This window comes from Anguilla anguilla, chromosome 19, assembly GCF_013347855.1.
Source record: "Anguilla anguilla isolate fAngAng1 chromosome 19, fAngAng1.pri, whole genome shotgun sequence".
Lineage (NCBI taxonomy): Eukaryota > Metazoa > Chordata > Actinopteri > Anguilliformes > Anguillidae > Anguilla > Anguilla anguilla.
In genome coordinates, this window is record NC_049219.1 from 16,015,808 (window position 1) to 16,037,183 (window position 21,376).

At 46.9% G+C, this 21,376-nt stretch overlaps 1 protein-coding gene across 2 annotated transcripts; it reads left to right on the forward strand.

Moving 5' to 3' along the window:
• Positions 1-5,522: 5,522 nt before the first annotated feature.
• On the forward strand, positions 5,523-19,665 carry LOC118218687 (putative adenosylhomocysteinase 3). 2 transcript variants are annotated; one of them, XM_035401281.1, is made up of 17 exons: positions 5,523-5,888; positions 11,662-11,770; positions 12,180-12,323; positions 12,477-12,577; positions 13,085-13,187; positions 13,645-13,739; positions 14,100-14,206; positions 14,301-14,417; positions 14,603-14,666; positions 14,938-15,026; positions 15,291-15,361; positions 16,237-16,331; positions 16,579-16,677; positions 16,901-16,969; positions 17,212-17,290; positions 17,403-17,523; positions 18,029-19,665. In XM_035401281.1, exons 1-17 carry the CDS (start codon positions 5,568-5,570, stop codon positions 18,033-18,035), a joined length of 1,791 nt encoding a protein of 596 aa, XP_035257172.1. In that variant the 5' UTR covers positions 5,523-5,567; the 3' UTR covers positions 18,036-19,665. The 2 variants fall into 2 exon arrangements, with proteins under 2 accessions (XP_035257172.1, XP_035257173.1); XM_035401282.1 differs by lacking the exon at positions 18,029-19,665 and having other exon boundaries at positions 17,403-17,527.
• Positions 19,666-21,376: the final 1,711 nt, after the last annotated feature.

Sequence of the window (21,376 nt, forward strand, 5' to 3'; positions counted from 1 at the left end):
GATTAAGGTCAACATGCACCCCAAAATCACAGCACTCCACAACTTTTTGGTTTTCAGTGGACAAGAAAATCTAACTTTCTTTTTTGCTCCGCATAAGTACATCTGTGGGCTAACATTTTCCAACCTCTGTTCAAAAGCTTTTTCAGAAGATATGTTTGTTACATCACTAATTCGTTTAGAGAAAATTAAATAATGCAATCGCCGTTTAATGAGAGCTAAGCAGAAAATTAGATCAACTTTGACCTTTGACCCTGATGGGAGGGAAAGTGCTTCAGAGTGCCCACAAAGAGGGGCCTGTGCTGCTTGGCCTGTTTCCTCGACATGCCGCTCGAGTTTGGGTGCTGCGGATGACTATGAACTCGTGCAGGAGGCCTGTGTCTCTCCACTGCAGGGGAGGCGAGAGTGGTGTGAAAATGCTAATGACTCAATAACGGCCATTTTAAAGTTGACAAATGTCTTATAATTGTAAGGTTATCGCTGGCATCGATCACTTTATTGAAAATGTTAGGTGCTGTAGGGGCGAAGTCAGGCTCTGCGTGTGATGTTGGGGATAGAGTCAGGCTCTGCGTGTGATGTTGGGGATGGAGTCAGGCTCTGTGTGTGATGTTGGGGGTGGTAGGAAAGAGCACTGATGCTCACTTTCGTCAGTTTCACAGACATTTGAACACACTCATTCTGAGAGTGTTATCATAAAGACAGCCAGCCTGGTTGTTTTTTTTAATGAATAGTCTTGCTCTTGCTCAAAAGCGATTTGACAGTTGATGAAGTTCTGCTGACTCTGCTGCATGGCCAAGTGATTTCTTTCTGTCTAATTTCTCACAGCGACTCCAGGGGTTACCTTGTGTTTTTTGGACCAAAAAGATAGTGTTCATTAGCAGCTAGAGATTTGACATGGAAGCTCAACTGTACTGACCAGCTAATGAGATTATAATGATGCCTTACCTGTCATCCTGTCAACAAGCAGTACAGCTGCAATTTAGGTACAAATTGCAATTGCAAATAGCAATTTCCCTATACGTTGTGATATAATAATAATAATAATTATTATTATTATTATTATTATTATTATTATTATTATTATTATTATAGAGAGGGGGGGTCTTGATGCATTACCACACACTTCTTTTTTAATATGGTGATGCACATCTTCTGTCAAAATATTCTGTCAAATGACTGTACAGCCCTATAAGCCGAGTGGATGACTTTTCTACCCATACATTCCTAATACACTGAAACATGTCAGAGTTCAGATGTGAGCTGGTAAGGCCTACACTTCTAGCAGCAGTGTCCAAAGCCAGGAACAGAGGGACTGATACCATTTTAAATACCGAATGGCACACGTTATAGGTCCGCGTTATTTCATATCACTTTCGTTTTTGAATAAATGCAAACTTTGAGTCTTTAGGTTATACACTGGCGTGCTCCAGTCCGACTCATTTCCTCCCGGACTGTGGAGGCCCGTGGGAAAGCCAATCAGAGACAGAAATGCAGCGCTGTAGTCAACAGCTCGTCTGTGCACTGAAGGGGGCATTGTGACGTGCCTGGGGTCAGCGCCGGTGGGTAATAGGTGCAGACTGTAAATGATTTGTGAACGTGGCCCTGGGCTGAGGGTTTATTGCGTTACACTCTTAAAGAGCACACTGGCACTGTGTAGGAGGCCGTGGTCGCTGGGGACAGCCTGGTGTCGTCTTAAAGAGGGCTCAGAATGGGACTCACCATGCTGTCAATGCCCGAGGAAGCTGGAGTGGTGTAGTGCTGGTGAGCCCTGTAAATGAGTTCCTGTTGAACCTGTGTAGTGATTTGTTTAAGCGCGGCGAAATAGAGTGCACACTGTGTGACGGCAAGCTTGGTCAGCGATTGGGTCCTAACCTCTCAGTCACAGAATTCTGCACCCTCATCGACTGGAGACTCTCATGCTGCCATTTTGTTCTCACGTCATCATCACGGTCTTTCTTTCAATAATGGTATCTAACCCTTGAATGTATGAGGTCACAAACCTGTGATTGGCGTGCTCTGAACCAAACATTCTAATGCTGATGTAACAATCATTAATGGTGTTTGAAAGCAGTGGAGTTCTAGAGCACTGATTTAGAATTTTGAAGAAGATTATTATTATCAGTTATTTTCAAATTTTTTTTTTGCCATTTTCTAGGAATTCAATTTCAAACAACCCTGTATACAAACAGGAACTGTGGAGCAAGGATTCATTTCAGCTGGAAAAAAAGCATGCTGGTGGTGCCTGTGCTGCTCTTTGGGAATGTTTTGTCTAATTGAAATCAGTATTCAGGCAGTGTATTTTTAGTTATTTTCTGTGAATTTTCCTCCTCTATGAAAACTACAGTAGCTATCCCTGGGATAAGGTGAGTAGAGAACATTAGAAACTCCGAAGAATCTCAGAAAACCTAGTTGTGGTTCTACTATTTCTTTGATTGTTGCCATTGATGTGGTGCAGCTTCTTGTGAGAATGCATACTGAAGAAATTTGACTGGAGAAATGAAGCTGTGATGTCACAATGAAACTGTGATGTCATGCAGCAGTGGGTTAGCAGGATGTCCTTTTACGCCGGGGGGATTTACGACCCGCGGCCACATTCAAACAGCAGCTAAATTCCACGCCCATGCCGTGAAATTGCCACTTACGATGCCTTTGATTGATCTGCGTGAGTCTTTACGGGTTGGGTGCGAGAGCGTAGGATTGGTGCTGCATTGTGCAAGTCTCCCACGCAATGCTTGAGTGAGTTTGTCTCTGCAAATGCCCAAAAAAACAAGAAACAAAACAGAAACCAGATGTGATACATTCTGTGGCAGATTTGGAGGGGAATTTCTGAAAAGTCATCCTACTTCCAGTAGAGGCAAACTCAGGGCCTAGTGGGGGCAAGATTAAGATGGAATGCGGGTGGCATGTGTCCCTGTCACTGCAGGTGGCAGTAGCACCACACTGCAAGCTACAGTGTGGGTCACAATGTGAGAAACACACGTGTCTCTGGACGTAGTTTATGCTCAAGTGTAACCTAAGGGCTTTCTACCGACTGTTCCCCGATGCAGAGAAAACAATAGTTTAATAACTCACTTGGGCCAACTGGAAAATTCAGCATCCTTAACCTGGAGCTCAAATGGCGGGGGGCGTCTATGACTTCTGTGTGCTCTGGAGAATCTGTGACTTCCTTCCCAGTGGAATGAAATGGGGTCCTGGTGACAAAGTGGGACCCTGAGGTCAATTAGAAACTGTCAAGGTATTTATATCTCAGGGGCTGTTATTGCTCTGGAGAGACGACTACCATCACTGCCTCACTGCGAGCAGTAAAACACTAAACGATTCAGAGAAGTCATTACACAAGGTCCTCAGTTTTTTGGATGGGAATAAAACAAGAGCTTTCTTTCTCAGGCAGTTTTGTCACTGTAAGGTTTTTTTTTTTTTTTGGGGGGGGGGGGGGGTTAGGACAGACTGCAAGCACCCTGCTTCAGCTCAGACACAGGAAGCGTGGGGAGATTTAGAGCTTGTGTGACAGCTTGTGACACGGTGTAATAACCTCCTCGAACCTCTCCACCAACTCTTCTTTCTGCACTGAAACCCAGGACCATCTTTCGTCCCCAACCGTGGGGTCCATCTATACACTAGAACAGTGCCCAAAAGGATGAGCTCCCTCTAGGTTTCAGGGTTATCGATGAATACTTGGGACAGGAAAGAAACCTGAAAACAACAGCCAAAAGGCAGGAAAATGTACTTCACACAGGTGCAGTAGCTTGCGTAACCGTTCACTTTCAGAATTCAGAGCAGAGCAATGGCCACGTGTATGAGCTTTCCTCACAAGTTTACCTCTGACTGAAGGGATGCCTCTTTCCTTCACTCTCAGTTCTGAGTTTCCGCTCTCTTACACTCGGAGGACTGTTGTGGTCTCACGTGTGCAGCACGGCGATGACATTTTGACTCGTTCTGGACTCCTTTTGTTCGTGTCCCATGTGTAATTGAGTTAGACGTGTCCACGTGAACCTTAAGCATTCCCGTAAATAACTGTGAATGAACAAACAGTGAGGGGGGGGGGGGGGGGGGGGGGGGGGGGGGGGAACATGATTCTCAGAAACATGCCCAGTTTACCCGAAGTACATCAGCTGTTAGAAGTTCTGTTTGAAATGTACCGTGTACTGACATCACTCCCGCTCTTTTCTCATCATAACTTCACTTGTTGCGCGACATTAAAAACTAATGGTTGTAGACGTAAAGTACCTTTGAAGTCATGAATGGACACATTACATTTCGTTAACCTTTGAATTTTGCAAAGAATTTAAAACATAACTTCCAACTTTATTAATGCAATGCTTTCAGTAAAATTCCAGAGTTCCAGCTGTTGATTTGTGTTTCTCTTGATACTAGGTGTGGCAGTGCAGTGTAATGGTCATGGTGTTTGTGACTGAAATGTATGATGTAATCTGAATATCTAATATTCTCATTTGAATCTATAATGTAGTGTATATAATTTGGTACAGTGCTGTGTAGTAGCGCAAGGAAAAGATCCACATAGAAGCCACTACCGAAAGCAGCCACGGAGAAATGTCTCCACCTTGTGGTTGATTGCAGGGTACAGATACACTGTACTGGCCCAGGTGAGAATGAAATGTAAAGTTTTTGTGTGTGAAGCAGTGTTTTCCCACCTGTTGATATGTTGTATGTAGGTGCAAGAGGTCTGAAGGGTTCAACACTTATTCACCTTGGTCCCATAGTACTATTATAGGAAGGATAAAACATGTTACTGTCTCTAAAAAAAAACACAAACCTCGAGTTGAATAAATCAAGCCTCACATAACCAATGTGATAGTATTCGTATGACTCCAAGTGTCACTTCTAGACCACCGCAGTACCGTATAATTCCTTATCTGAATATGCCAGACCAAAGCACACATTGACCCAACGGATAAGAAGTTGTCCCTGGCTGCCAAAGATGGGCCATAAAGACAGGGCCTAAGTACTACATGGAAGGAACAAACTCAAAGCATTCGGGCTTTCTAAGCTGTTAATAATAACATCAAATAAAGAGACCTTGGGTTAGCAGATAGCACGTGAACGTGGACAGAATGAACGCACAGAGCCCTATTACAGTGTGTTGCCAGAGAGAGCTGAAAACTCTGTGCACATGAAAAGCACACAGACACATAGACACATAAATGCCAAAACTGTGCCAAATAAGCAGACTGTGGATTGGGTGTATCATCTCACAATGTAGCAGGAATAAACATTTGGTAACTTCAGTAGAAACATTTTCCAGTTATTTATAATCTTTTTCTATTCAGTGTGCGTCCTCCGAAGTTAACGAAAGAAATCCATTTTACCAGAAGGTACGACAAAGACACTTTGCATTATATGTATGTAATGATTTCGTTTCATTATTTATTTATCTATTCGTCGATTTTTTTATTCATTAAAATACGCGTTTTAAAAAAGAAGAGAAATGAAGCTAAGCAGTAGATCTAAAAATGCTGACAAAACACTACATATACCACCATCCTTCGCGTTGATGACTTTGGCCCGTATCCATTGGTATATATGTGCAGAGAGTTTGAGAAATCGCTGAGATGTCAGAACAGGTTGTGGCAGCGAAAATGGCAGAGGACGAACTGAAAGACATCCCGCAAAAAGACCTGCTATCTCCGCTGACACCGAGGGCGGAGGACAAGGGGATGATAAAAAACGAAGCAAATTCGGCCACTACTACTTCGTCTGCGACACTTACACCCGAGACTGCTGCAGGGGACCAAAACATTAGTCCCTCTCCTATGTCGAGCCCGAAGATGCCCCAAGCATCCGCTTTGAAGCGGACAGATCCACAGCAGAACGGCGGAGAATCTTTCGTAAATCGTGATGGGACCGTAGCAGAAGCTCCAAGGATGAAAAAGGTGACGTTACTTGTGGAATGCGCAGAAAATGCCAGCTAGCGCAAGCTATTAGTCTACAGTACTTAAGTTTGCTAACGTTAGCATTTCGCAGTTTTTTTCCACGTTGGTAGACAAATGTTAGCTAGCTAGACAGCTCGTTGGCAAGCTGGCTGTTAACGAATGCCTAATTTATTGTAATAATCAAGGATTACCTAGGGATCGGTACCTAGCGTTGCTTAACGTGGCTAGTTTACTATCACACGTTGATTTGGCAAAATAGTAATTGGTATGTCATGAGAAAGTAGCCTTCATGCTAAGGTTAACATGGTGATTTATGCACGGTTTGACCGCAGTGCGCTGTCGTGGCGCTGCGTGTTTTTGTGCGGTACGCACCAGCTGGGGCTAGTGCATTAATCTGCGACAGCAGTCAGTGTTGATTATCGGTGTATACTTTAGATGCTCTGTTCACTTAGCAGCTAGCCAACGTCAGTTAAACATTGTGTGTTAGTGCAACGCTTGCTGTAGCATTAACAGTGTTGTTTGCTGTACACTCCTATCCATTTGAATGGATTACAGCTTGCTATGCACTGCTCATCTGATCGATCTGTCGATATTCGACGAACTAACTTATCCCTGCAAGCTATAGCCAGAGTCGTCTGGCTATAGCTAAAGGACGCAGCTCCACCTATGGATCTGGTTGGCTGGTAGATAGCCACCTGCTGCAGGACAAACTTGTTGAAGACAGTCGTATATCTTCGTGTGTGATTCGATGTGCTTTAACTTATATACCGGTTGAAAAGTGATAACTTTAGCGCAGTTTAGAGTGTGATTTCGTGTGAAATCTATTTTAACATGCACAAGTACACTGACACAAAGTCCGACTGATCATATAGGAGCCGCGGCATTGAAGGTTCACCTTGTGTCCGCCTGCCTGAAGACCGACTGATGGAATCTCACACGCGATTAATTTTCAGATGTTCTACAACATTACACCTCCCTTATATGTGACCCAAACGTTCGAATCGCATACTTAAAGCTGGGTTTTATTTAATAAAATCACTTTATTATTTATACTGAAATGCATTGTTAGCAACTGTCCTGTCATTGCCTTTAGCGTGATAAGCTATTTGCTTGTTTACCCTTTAGTACCAGAGCGTATAGAGCCTTTTCAGCACCACGGCTCTGGACAGCGACCAGGTTTGTAGTCTTGAAGTTAGATCAATTAGCTAGATAAACTAAAGCAACTTGCATTACCTCCGCCGACTGACTACACAAGCTTGATAAAAGTTGTCCAAACATGAAATGTGCCCCTCACATTAATGGAACTCCTTCAGCAAGGCGAATTGCATCACATTTTTACGTGGTACTGGAAATCTGGGTTTCCGCGTACGTAGTGTTATAAAACTGTCGTGCAGATTTAAAAATGGTCAGTCGTCAGCTTTGTTTGTTAATGCGTTCATTGTGTTTGTGTGCAGCGTAATATTTAACCGAGTCACAGATGGTTTTAATCATTCAACTATAATACTTTATCGTTGTTTACTACGTTCTACACGAATTCCGGGTACATATTTAAATAATACAAGTTTCCTCTTATCCAGCAATACTCAGTCATTACCCCTACTGTCCCCCTTTCCTTTACCCACTGGAAAAAAATGATATTGTGGTGCATTTTTCCTTGTTTTGGTCCATTTCATATATGCTACTCCCAGCTCGCTTGGTCCTGGGGTTTGTACTCCCTGCACTTGGAAACTGCCCATGGAATGATCAGCAATAATTGACAGAATCAAGGCCAGCATTGTAATGATAAGCTGCAGAGTTCATTGTCTCGTTGATATTATCCCACACTTTCCACGCTGTTGACTTTATAGCCTACTGTGAGTGTTATACAACGTATGAATGCACTCTACCCCTGTGAGGAAATAGCATGTGCTTCTGACGGTGTGGCTGAGTGCCAGTAAATCTCCTCCTCCGCTCGAGGTGGGAATATGATATGGAAAAGTCTGGGAATGACCTTGGAATTCGGGTTACATTCGAATGCATCAGAAAGCAGATGGCAGAATGATAGTCTAAACCGTCTGCAGACAGACGCACTTTCTACAGCAGCCTGCAGATTCAGTAAAGAAGCTGAGAGGAAGTCAGGTCAAATGGGATGTGGGTGAGTTTAATGCTTGGTCGAATGCCTTATCATTTATAAGGTGCTTCAGACCCCTGTGGTGAAGTATATTACCCCATATTGAGTCCATAAAACCGCGGTGTACTGGTGTTGGATCAGTGCCTAGGCCCGTGGCCTTAGTTGTCAATGACAGAATAGCATTGTGTGGATAGGCAGGCGTTTGCTAACTTTAAAGGGACAGTCAAATGTTTCCATGTTCTAAAAGTCATGGGCAGATGCCAGCTTTGGAGGAGTTATCTGACTGGCCAACTACTCTTGTCACAGTTTAAATATTCACTTTGTATCTGGTCATAAACAATGAGAAAATCAATGTGGTACCAAGACTCACTTTGAACAAATATGTCAAAAATGGTTTGTAAAACTAACCCCAACATTTATATGAGTTCTTCTCTGTTTTACTTCTAAGTATCTATGTAGTATTGTTTTAACCTGCCCAGGTTAACTTGATAGACTAGTACTACTAGATTTACTCAGTCCTAAAGTAAATATTTAATTACGCATGTATTATTTATTATTTCAATACCTTTTTAAAAATGACATTTGTTTAAATAAATGATCGGGGTTGCTGGACTACTGAAGCACTGACCCTATTGTGCGTTGCACAGGCAATCAGATGGAGAATCACATTTTGCAAGGTTATGTCATTAAGCTGTAATTCTCAGTACTTAACTGGTTTACTGCTCGGTGGAAGATATATATGGAAGCCCGAACCCTGTTTGTAAATGTGTTTCCAGTGAAGTGTGCTCTTCGGACAGCTTTTTATAGGGAATCTGTGATTAAGCAGTGTGTTTATCCTCTGCAGTTTGTGGCTCAAGATGCTGCTGGTGCTCTCTTTAATGACGGGGTGGGGGGGGGGGGGGCTGAGTGTGGGATGACTGTGTGTTAGGTAACTTACTGTTGATCTGGGCCAGGTGCCTGTACAGACTCTGAGATGCCTGTATTTACATGCATTTAACTGCAGTATCAATGGGCCAGGGCTGACAGACCAAAGAGAGTGTTAGATGTGTGTGAACGGTCTCTATGGTTATGGCAATAGAGAGGCCTGCATGCAGTGGATCAGGGTTTGAGATAATTCTGACCTATCAGAGACCACTATAACTGTACTGCACAGAGACCACTCTAACCCACTGTTTAGAGAACACTCTTACCCACGGTACAGAGACCCATCTTACTGGCGGTCTGTACTTTCACTATACAGACCACTCAAACAGAGCCCGCAGCGATCTCTCTCTCTCACCGTGTGAAATTCTGAGTCTGGCGCCCTGACAGGGGTAATGCTCTCCCTGCCCTCAGCGCTAAATACACTCATCTGCCTGTGAGTCACACCACAGAATCCCATTAATCTCCCATGAGTCAACGGGGCTGTGACATCACCGTGTCTCCTAAGACCAGGAAGTGCAGGGCTCGTTTGTGTGAGTGCCTGTTTAAATCACCGCCCCCACCCCACCCCACCCCCTCCTTAAATTAAACGTCATAGATATGGCCTGTTACATTATTGATGGTCTGCAGCACCCATCCATGACATGGTGCTCTGTACAGCTCTTAGGAGTCCTTGAATTTGGTGGAGGGACCTTCGAAAGGACTTTGAAATGAGAAGTCCATGAATTACAGCTGCCTGTTCCGCCTTAGAGCCAGCAATGATGAATGGTGCTGAAAAAAAACAGAACTGGTGACCGTTTTCTCATCTAAAAGCTTGAGCAAATACGTGCTCTAAAAAAATAAAACATATATATATATATATATATATCCTGACAGTGAGGAGTCAGTGGCGATGCCTGCCTGTTGTGTTACTGCAGAGGGTGAGTGTAGAGTGCATTGCATGCTGGGACATAGAGGAGAGACTCTGGGAGCTGAAGCTGAGGTGTTGAATGTGAGTGTAGCTCCTGCCAGCCGCAGATCCGCTCCTCCGGGGGCAGTGACCGAGTCCTGGCCCTGAGTAATCAGTTCCCCCTCCTTCACCGGTCGCCTGAGAGCTCCGCTCCGAGCCGCAGTGCCGACTGCGACCTTTGACCTTTGGGTGTAGACGTGCATGGAACCAGGTGTGCTTTTTTAGGTGTCCCTTTTAGATGTGAAATCAGGGCATCTCCCCCAGCCAGAACTCCTGTGTTTTTTGGGAGAGAATGTGCAGCATGAATACTGATGCACGTGCTGCAGGATAGCCTGACTCTGCAGGGCACAGCCCTGGGCTGTTTCTCTCACACAGACAGGCACATCAGTTATTTTGGAGAAGCGCCTGCCTCTAATGCCCCCCCCACCCTGTCCCAGCTGTGCACACACCGGCCCTGCAGCGGGGGGGGAGGCGAGGGGGGGGTCGGTCCCAGCACAGCCTGAGGCAAGGTTATTGTGAGGGTGAGAGCAGATAGGGGGGTGGAGCCTTCTCAGGCCTGGCTCCTCCCCTTCATTGCGCTGCTGTTTTGATTGTGTTGGGAACAATGGCTGCAGACAATGAAGATCGTCTGCGGAATGGGCCCAGTGTCTACAGTGCGGTGAATGACCTGCCTGTGATCTGTGTGGGAAACAACAAGCCCTGTGACCCCCCCCCCTCCCCCCAACCCCCCCTCCATGCTCTGTCTGCAGGCTTTTCTCCCTCCTGTCAGCTGTGCTCACACAGCCTGAGATGTTTTCACCTTTGTGCTGTATCTCGGAACCTGAAACCACTTCAAAGTTAGTCATTTCTTTCTCTTTTCCGATGACCTTTGTGATCTGCTTCCAGTCGGATCCTGCTGCTCACATAGTCAGTGTTCCATAAAAACAAGTTAACCGGGAGAGGCGGGGTTTGGACTCTCTCGCTGTCTCTGGTGAATGTGGAAGTGTGTGTGTGGACGCGTACCGTGGACGTATAAACACAGCAAAGACTGTTGTGAATCACTCTGTGCCGTGCTGATGGTTTCTGAAATTTTCCAGAGCCATGTAGGAAGAGAGTTGACTGAAAGAGTCAGTGGGGTGGTGGCATTTTGGGGTGGTGGCTTTGACACTGTGTTTGTTGAGCAAGTACGGCGATACAGAAACAGGCCCTGGTCCAGTTCTGTATTCCCATAGTCGTGTCTGCCCCCCCCCCCTGCAATGGAGATGGGCTCCAGCAGTGATTGTGACATCAGCATTAGAACGTTCGCGTGTTCAGAACATTCTGATCACACCTTTGTGACCTCACGCCAGGAAGGGTCGGTTCCCCCTGGCGACGGGTCAGTCGTGCAGGGCCAAGTCGGCGTCTGCGGATTCGCTGCATTCCAGAGCCCTCGGGCGCGTATCAGATTTCCATAACAACGCTTATCATTTATTATTATTTCTGGACTCCGGCGGGGCCTTCTGAAGAGCTTTTACTGCCGGCTGCATTGATTACCATCTCTGAGGGGGCGGGTGGACAGCGTGTTCTCTCTCAGCGCTGGGGGAGATCATGTCTTGTGCTGGTTCCCTAAGGGTACAGAGTAGGGGAGCCAGGACAGAGACCTGTGAGCTCAGACTCTTATCTGTGCACAGAACGGCGGCCTCTGGCTGCTGCTGCGGAGGACGTGAGCTTGTGGAACTCTCTAAAATCAGCACTGTAACTGAGCACGGTGCTGCGCATGACTCTTCTCTTCCCCTCTCTCCCTCGCTCCCTCCCTCCCTCTCTGCGTAAAACAGATCCAGTTTGCGGACCAGAAGCAGGAGTTTAACAAGCGGCCCACCAAGATCAGCCGCCGCTCTCTCTCCCGCTCCATCTCTCAGTCCTCCACAGACAGCTACGGCTCAGGTACCGCACACACCTGTGCTAACGTCCACCTGCTTTACCACACGTGTGTGAGTGTGTGTGTGTGTGCGCGCGCGTGTGTGTGTGCGCGCGTGTGTGTGTGTGTGCGTGTGTGTGAGTGTGTGTGTGTGTGTGTGTGTTTGTGCGTGTGTGTGCGTGTGTGTGTGTGTGTGTGTTTGTGCGTGTGTGTGCGTGTGTGTGAGTGTGTGTGTGTGTGCGTGTGTGTGTGTGTGCGTGTGTGTGAGTGTGTGTGTGTGTGTGTGAGTGAGCATGAGTGAGTGTGTGTGTGTGTGCGCGCGTGTGCGTGTGTGTGTGTGTGTGCGTGTGTGTGTGTGTGTGCGTGTGTGTGAGTGTGTGCGTGTGTGTGAGTGTGTGTACGTCCCATACTCACACCTTCCTGCTGGTCCTCCAGCCGCCTCCTACACGGACAGCTCTGACGATGAGACGTCCCCGCGGGACAAGCAGCAGAAGAACTCCAAGGGCAGCGCGGACTTCTGCATCAAGAACATCAAGCAGGCCGACTTCGGCCGCCGGGAGGTCGAGATCGCAGAGCAAGGTGGGAGGACCGAGGCCTGGGGCCGGGAGAGGCCTGCCTGGGGCCTGCGCTGTGCTGACCAGCGCAGTGCTGAAGCAGTGGTGCGCTCTGTGCTCTGTGCTCTGTACTCTGTGTCTCTGAGTGAGGTGGTTGTTGTTGCTGTTGTTTGTGCAGAGATGCCAGCGCTCATGGCCCTGAGGAAGAGAGCCCAGGGGGAGAAGCCTCTCGCTGGAGCCAAAGTGGTGGGCTGTACACACATCACTGCCCAGACTGCTGTGAGTATATTTCTCTCACACACACACACACACACACACACTCATGCTCACTCACTCACTCACACACACACACACACACACACACACACACACACACACACACGCATGCTCACTCACTCACACACACACACATACACACACACACACACACACACACACACACACACACACACACACACGCACACACACACACACACACACACTCATGCTCACTCACACACACACACACACACACACGCACACACACACACACACACACTCATGCTCACACGCACACACACACACACACACACTCATGCTCACTCACACACACACACACACGCACACACGCACACACTCATGCTCACTCACACACACACACACATACACACACACACACACTCATGCTCACTCACACAGTACACACACACACTCATGCTCACTCACACACACACACACACTCATGCTCACTCACACACACACACACACACAGGTGCTACAGTATAAGTGGGCTGGCTCCTCCCCCAGGTGCTGATGGAGACGCTGGCCGCTCTGGGGGCTCAGTGCAGGTGGGCCGCCTGCAACATCTACTCCACCCAGAACGAGGTGGCCGCCGCTCTGGCTGAGGGAGGTGAGCGCGTCCCCTCAGAGCGTCCTCCTCCTCCTCCTCCTCCTCCTCCCCCCCCCCCCCCCCCCCCCCCCCCCCCCCCCCCCCCCCCCCCCCCCCTCCCCTCCCCTCCTCTCCTCTCCTCCTGCATTTTTGATACAGTTTTGAGCTACAACTTTAGACTGCAGACACATGCTGTGGTCCAGTGTACACGTGTATAGAGCCATTTAGAACATGCAGAAAGCATAGTTGGTTTGAAGCAAAAGCTGCACACACACCGGGCAGGGCGTTATAAACTCGCTCTCTTCCTCCTCCTCTTCATCTCTCTCTCTCTTTCTCCTCTTCTCTTTATCTCTCTCTCTTCCTCTTCTTCATTTCTCTCTCTTTCTCCTCTTCATCTCTCTCTCTCTTTCTCATCTTCTCTTTATCTCTCTCTCTTCCTCTTCTTCATCTCTCTCTCTTTCTCTCCGCACGCTCGCAGGGTTCTCCGTGTTTGCCTGGAAAGGGGAGTCTGAGGACGACTTCTGGTGGTGCATCGACCGCTGCGTTAACCTGGAGAGCTGGCAACCCAACATGGTGCGTCCGCCTCCGGGACCCGGAGAGTGACATCATCGCCTCAGTGTGTCAGCGTCGCTACGCAGGCCGTTTTTAACCTGCGCAGTGGAGGCGCAGGAGTGCCTGCGTTCCTTTGTGTTTTGCTCTGGGAAGAGTCATCAGTGGCTCTTAAGACAACAGGGCCAGTTTCACAGACACAGCCTGGTCCTAGACTGAATCTGTATTTGAAGGGAGATTCTCCATTCTAACCTGTGTCCGGAAAGTATGACCGTGGGCACTTTTTATGGTCATGTACACAAGGTGACGCTCGGCTGATGACAGATGATTCCTTAAATAAAACTCTTATAAATGGTCATTTGCTTCCCTGGCTTCTTCCCACAGATTCTGGATGACGGTGGAGATCTGACCCACTGGATCTATAAGAAGTATCCCCGTATGTTTAAGAAGATCAAGGGGATTGTGGAGGAGAGTGTAACTGGGGTTCACAGGTCGGTCACGCTGTTTTTTAAAAATGTGTATGGCTCCCTCTTGTGGTGTGTGAAGGTACAGCAGTGCTGATGGCACGTGTGCATCCTTACCCAGGTTATACCAGCTTTCCAAGGGCGGCAAGCTGTGTGTCCCGGCCATGAACGTGAACGACTCTGTGACCAAGCAGAAGTTTGACAACCTCTACTGCTGCAGGGAGTCCATTCTGGATGGGTGGGTGGAGTCATGAGTGCAGGAGCCACACCCCGCTTTTTTTCTTTTTTTTCCTTCTTTTTCCTTCTTTTTTGAATCTCTGAAGGGGGAAATGTCAGCTTGCCTGTGAGTGTGTGGAAGGGGTGGCTCCTGGAAGCTTGCGCTGACCGCTCTCTCCCTGCTCTCTCCCTGGTCTCTCCCTGCAGGCTGAAGCGCACTACGGACGTGATGTTTGGGGGGAAGCAGGCGGTGGTGTGCGGATATGGAGAGGTAGTTATCCCCACTGGGGGTTTACGCGGGGCCGGGTGTCCATTATAAGTGTTCGTTGACTCAGAAGAGGATGGTCTAGACTTGAATTGGATTTGTTATTGAATCCGCCTGGATTTGGATTTTACAGAGTGGGTTTATGGATTTGGAGTTTTTCAGGGCTGATAAAATATGGGGCTCATATTTCTTTCTTGTGTGCATGTGTGTGCATATGTGTGTGTGCGTGCGTGCGTGTGTGTGTGTGTGTGTGTGTGTGTGTGTTGCATGGATACAGGTTGGGAAAGGCTGCTGTGCTGCTCTGAAGGCCATGGGCTCCATCGTGTACGTCACAGAGATCGACCCAATCTGCGCCCTGCAAGCCTGGTACGCTCTGCTCTGATTGGACAGGGGAGTGGGAGTGGGTGGGGTTACCAGCACAAAGACCAGGGGAGGGGGGGGGGGAGATGGGGGGGCTGTTAAATGCTGCATTTTGTCGTTCTCGTCAACTTGTAAAGATCGCTGGAGCATACAGGTAAGGGCCAAGGTTAGGAGCCAGTTCTTCTGCCTCCCCGAGCTTAAACGGGGGATCTTATTGAACTGAAGTTCTGAAGTGCTGAGGGAGAACTGTGTTCTGTTGCCCTCGTTCAGCATGGACGGCTTCAGACTGGTGAAGCTGAGCGAGATCATCCGACTGGTGGACGTCGTTATCACCTGCACAGGTAAAGCACAACCCGCCTCTGGTGCTCCGTACGCGCATACACACGTACACGCATACACACGTACACGCGTACACACGTACACGCATACACACGTACACACGTACACACGTACACGCATACACACGTACACACGTACACGCATACACACGTACACGCGTACACACGTACACACATACACACATATACACGTACACACGTACACACGTACACACGTACACACATACACACGTACACACATACACACGTACACACATACACACGTACACACGTACACGTACACGCATACACACGTACACGCATACACACGTACACGCGTACACACGTACACGCATACACACGTACACACGTACACGCATACACACGTACACGCATACACACGTACACGCGTACACACGTACACGCGTACACACGTACACACGTACACGCGTACACACGTACACACGTACACACGTACACACGTACACGTACACGCATACACACGTACACACGTACACGCGTACACGCGTACACACGTACACACGTACACGTACACGCATACACACGTACACACGTACACGCGTACACACATACACACGTACACGCATACACACGTACACACGTACACACGTACACACACAGCTCTCACCTCAGTGCATGTGGCCTGCAGAATCACTCCGTTTTACTGCTGGAGTCAGTGGAATTTTTAGCACTTTAACAAAATGCTCAAACTGTCATTGTATTTGTCTGCCCACCATTCACACTTCATTGGGAGCAGTTGTAATACGGATGCTAATGGGAGTGGAGCTATCGATGCTTCTATAAATCAGGGCTTCCAGTGATTGGTCTCTGAGTAAGTGTACATCCCCCCCCCCCCCACAACCCTGTTTCCCCTGCAGGCAATAAGAACGTGGTGGTCAGGGAGAACCTGGACCGCATGAAGACCGGCTGTATTGTGTGTAACATGGGGCACTCCAACACCGAAATCGATGTGGTGAGTGTTGCCTGAAGTTGTTAGCATTAATAAGGCATTGGCATTAATGTGCGTTATTGATTAATGAATTATGCATTTAATAATGTGCCCTGAAATATGAGATCAGCAGAGAAATGTTTGTGAGTGTAGGCTGTCCTGCAATGTGTCTGTGCGTGTGTGAGTGTGTGTGTGTCTGTGTGTCTGCACACACGTGTGTGTGTGTGTGTGTTTCTCCTGTACCTGACGGTGTCTCTGCTCTCTCCTGTAGGCCAGCTTGCGGACCCCAGAGCTGACCTGGGAGCGTGTGAGGTCACAGGTAGACCACATCATCTGGCCTGACGGCAAGAGGATAGTGCTCCTGGCTGAGGTGAGGTCAGGCTACACACACTCACACACACGCGCACACTCACACACATATACCGACGCGCACACTCTCACACATATACCGACACGCACACACACACACAGCTCACGCATAATGCCAAACAGAAGTGCTGCGCTGTAGAGACAGGAGTGTCAGTTGTGTTTACTCGCTGGCTCTGCCGTGTTTGACTGTAATGTGTGTGTGTGTGTGTGTGTGTGTTCCACAGGGTCGTCTCCTTAATCTGAGCTGCTCCACTGTGCCCACGTTTGTGCTGTCAATCACTGCCACCACTCAGGTAGGTCCCACAGAGAACGGCATCATGGGATACACGCTTGCCAGGATTCTTTCACTGCGCACTTTGGGTTAAGTGCACTCATCATAAGCCATGTTGGATCAGAGTAGCAGCGCTACGTAAGCTGTGCATTGCGGTCCGTGTGATAAAGGCAGCGGACAGGCTGTGTTTTTAGGGTGTGGTGATATCTGAGCGCACGGTGCTGTGTAGCCCTCTCTGTGACCTGTCTCCCTGTGCTCCCGCAGGCTCTGGCTCTCATAGAGCTGTACAACGCTCCGGACGGGCGCTACAAACAGGACGTCTACCTACTGCCCAAGAAAATGGGTGAGCTGCCCGGCCGCTCGCACTCGGGCTGGCTGGCGTGTGTGTGTGCTTTACGAAAGGCTGCCGCTGGTGCTCGCGGGTCGTAAAAACATGGATGTTTGCGTCGTTTCAGACGAGTACGTAGCGAGCCTTCACCTGCCGACGTTCGACGCGCACCTGACCGAGCTCAGCGACGAGCAGGCCAAGTACCTGGGGCTGAATAAGAACGGGCCCTTCAAGCCCAATTACTACAGGTGAGCACCCACACTGATGAAGCACAGCATACCTGCCGTTAGTGTGCACTCAATGAGTCAGTGTGTAAAACTCCACCCAGTTACACTGGACAGGGCACTAGAACCGCCCCACTGGGACAGCCTGGGCCTGTGCCCTTGGTGTGATCATTCACACTGGTCTTGTATTAAATTCTGCATTATAGATATATATCCTGCCTCTGCTTTATAGTTATTTTTCCTGATCGTTGATCCTGCAGTGAGTGGGAACAGTTTCTTTTCCGGGATTTCATCTTTTAATAGGTTTTTCCATATTTTGGTCCACACTTGTTATTCAGTTGATAATTTACTTTCCTGTAACTGCAAGGGGAAAGTATAGCCTGATGCGTAGAAGCATGTTTGACCCCCTTCATCAGATATGACCAGAATGGGGCTCTTTTTTTTGGAAGGAAGTAGCCTTAACTGAATAATACTCCATGAGGTGGAAGCATGAATATTGTTTTTTTTTTGTCGCTGCTGCTCTTTGCAGGTATTAGCATTAAAAAGAAAAAGAAACACCGGACTCCACAGCTGTACTACAAAGAAGAGGAAGAGGAAGAAGAGGAAGGCTGGGGGGGGGGGGTATATTCCTTTGAGCTGCCCAACGAAACTGCCGGACCCCGTCTCCCGAGTGTGACAGCAGTTCCTTCCCTTGTCTTCTCGGCCAATCACATCGCCCCTTTAGAGAAGCCATAGTCACACTCACACTGTAACCCGATAGTCGGGTCTTGTGAGGACGTGACATGCATGTTACAGTCTTGCTTTCTGTGCCCCCACTCCCCCGCCCCCTTGTCAATTTCAATTCAGCTGAACTGTTTTTTTTGGGGGGGGGGGGGGGGGGTTGTTTTAATTGGGGTACCAGATATATTCTCTCTCTGAATACTCCTCTCTGTCGGACTGAAGTTGTCGACAGTGTGAGGGGGAGGAGTCTCTCTCTCTCCGCACCCAACCCTGTGCTCCCCTCATTTCCTGTTAGCTGGAGTTTTCGGGGTTCCACTTCCTGCTCTCCTCTACTCTGTAGTGCAGTATCTGAAAGTTTCTAACTGTTAAAATAATTCCACTGTTAGACTGGAAAAAAAAAACATTGCACCAATGAGTGACTGGAATTGGTTATTCATATTATATTTTCTTTCTGCAATGAATATGGACAAGGTAATTTAAATGGGTATGTTGGGTTGGATTTTTATAAAGGAAATTAAGCTTTTTTTAAGTTTCATTTGATCGTTTTTATTTTATTTTTTGCTTCCTTTCAAAAGAACATAAATGTCAGTAACAAATAAGCAGTTAAATTTGTTAGATGTGCTATTGGTGCGCTGAAGGTCCTGTCTCACATACTGTGAAGCCAAATCTGATTACATTGGGGTCATTTAGGACATATCGTAGATAGCAGCTGCCTGTTGCATAGCAACAGTGGGGTGGGGGGTGGTCAGTGCGTCCCCTGGGTCTGAAGCTCTAAGGCAGGGGGGTCCAGTCTTATCCAAAAAAAAAAGAAAAGTGAGGGTGCAGGTTTTTGTTTTAGCCCAGCACTGTGACACCCCACTCAACTAATGAACTAACCGCGGTCTTTAATCAAGACCTTGATAGGCAGACTTGAGTGTCTTAGTACTGGGCTAAAACAGAGACCTGCAGCCACACCAGCCCCTTTCAGATAAGACTGGACACCCCTGCTCTGAGTTGTTTCATTCTGGAATTTGCTCACTTTTCACGTGTCGATCTCAAACAAACATACTTTGAGTAAATCTTTTCTATTGGCTTTTACTATTATTATTATTATTATTATTATTATTATTTATTAATAATGCTGGCCATCACTCTGCCAGAGCGTAACCCAAAACATAGAATGCCCACGTCTGTCATTCTTCTTTCCAATTTTCTCTCGTTCTTAAACTTCTTTCACGTGGTCCTCCTACCTACCTAGCTGGAGGCCCACCACGTGCCGCTTGCCTGAAGGTGTCTGACCTGGGCCTGGTCCTCGTGGGGGCTGCCCCCAGGCCCCCATGCCCCCATGCCCCCAGGCCCCCAGGCCCTGTTTCACCAAGCAGCAGTGCTGAGTACAGCCGGGTAACTGCGCTGAGTAAAAACCTGGAAACCTCCTCAAATCCGGAACGTGGTCTGAAGTTAAAAAATAAAAAATAAAAAAAGAGCAGTTCTGGGTTTTACTCGGCGCAGTTATCCAGCTCACTCTGTATCAGCCTGCTGCGTGGAACGCCCCCCCCAGGGCTGTCTCTACAGCAGTCTTCTCAGGATACCAGCCAACGCCGCACAGTCCGCTCATCCCCATTGTTCAGTGGCAGCATCGCCTGGGGGCCTGTACCACAAAGCAGGGCCCTGTCTCATCAACCCGGATTACCGAGTGAGCTGGATAACTGCGCCGAGTAAAACCAGGAACAGCTCTTTTTTTTTTTACTTCAGTCCATGTTCCGGATTTGGGAGGGTTCCGGGTTTTACTAGGTGCAGTTATCCAGCTCACTCGGTAATCCTGGTTGATGAGACAGGGCCCTGCTTTGTGGTACAGGCCCCTGGAAGGAGTTGACACCAGCATCTCAGATCATTGGTAAACTCTTAAAAGAGGAAAAGAAATGCAATCTGTATTTAATCCCTGTAACTTGTATGTATGAACTTTAAATTCTCAGATGTAAGTTGTCTAAACAATGTTTTAAATATTGCAAGTGATTATCGTAGATGAGCAATAATTAATATGTAATATTGAAAAAATAATGAATATATTAAAGAGTAAACCCTGTGTTGTGATTTCTTTAACATATTTTTTTGTCTAAATGTTTAAAATGTCTGGAGTTTTAAGATTTCTTTATATATTTTATGGTCTAAAACAAAGTGTGCTTTGAAAATTAGTTTTAACCTGCATTAACCATGTGACTGACCACAAGCTTTTAAAACATTATTTTAGACACCTGACACCATAGGCCATCTTGGAAAACTATGGTAAAGTAATACATATATCCATTATGATTGCCCTCAGTGCACTGTGTATATTATTCACAGCCATGAATGTGCCTTTAATGCATTTTATGTACATACCAAATGCGTCACAGTATGTTTAACTGGTTTTTGTAAAAAGGCTATTTAATGCTCTGTATCTTAAAAAATTTTTTATAAAAGACATTTTTGTCAAATCACTTTTGAAGATGCAAGCTTTGGAATAATTTTTAAAAGAAGGAATCCTTGAAATATTGCCTGTCTACTTTTGATTACACATTGAACAGTAGTAGCCCCAGGAAGGAACCTACCAGTGATGTGATAAAATATAAGAAATATATGCAAATTATTTTAACAATGCATTTTGGATATTTGTCATACAACCATGGATGGAACAGTATGGTCTTTTTTAGGGATCCCAATAAGTAATCTTTCATGGTATGCTTAGTCAGTTTTATTTTTTGGGTCTGCTGCTGTTTGGGGTCTAATAAAAAGTAGAAACCTAGTTGCCTGAGAACATCTAAAATTCATGGTGGGTATTCAGAATAAACCAATCAGAAGAATATTATGCATATTAGTTCAAATGCATTTTGGGTATTTGTCACACAACCATGACTGGAGCAGAAGGGTCTTTTTTAGGGGTCCCAATAAGTGATGTTTTGCAGTATAGTTAGTCAGTTTTATTTTTTTTTGAGGCATTTGCTGTTTGGTGTCTGATAGAAAATGGAAACATCAATGGTTGCATTATACATACAAAATTAATTGTAGATATTCAGAACAAACCAATAAAAAGAATATTATGCATGGTAGTTAAAATGCATTTTGGGTATTTGTCACACAACCATGAATGGAACAATATGGTCTTTTTTAGGGATGCCAATAAGTGATCTTTCACACAATA

Excerpts from the sequence above, each read along its gene's own strand:
- LOC118218687 (XM_035401281.1), top strand. The coding sequence starts at position 5,568 with ATGTCAGAACAGGTTGTGGCAGCGAAAATGGCAGAGGACGAACTGAAA. Across the intron at positions 13,188-13,644 it reads CGCCGCTCTGGCTGAGGGAG|GGTTCTCCGTGTTTGCCTGG; the intron begins GTGAGCGCGTCC and ends GCACGCTCGCAG. Across the intron at positions 16,970-17,211 it reads CAATCACTGCCACCACTCAG|GCTCTGGCTCTCATAGAGCT; the intron begins GTAGGTCCCACA and ends GTGCTCCCGCAG.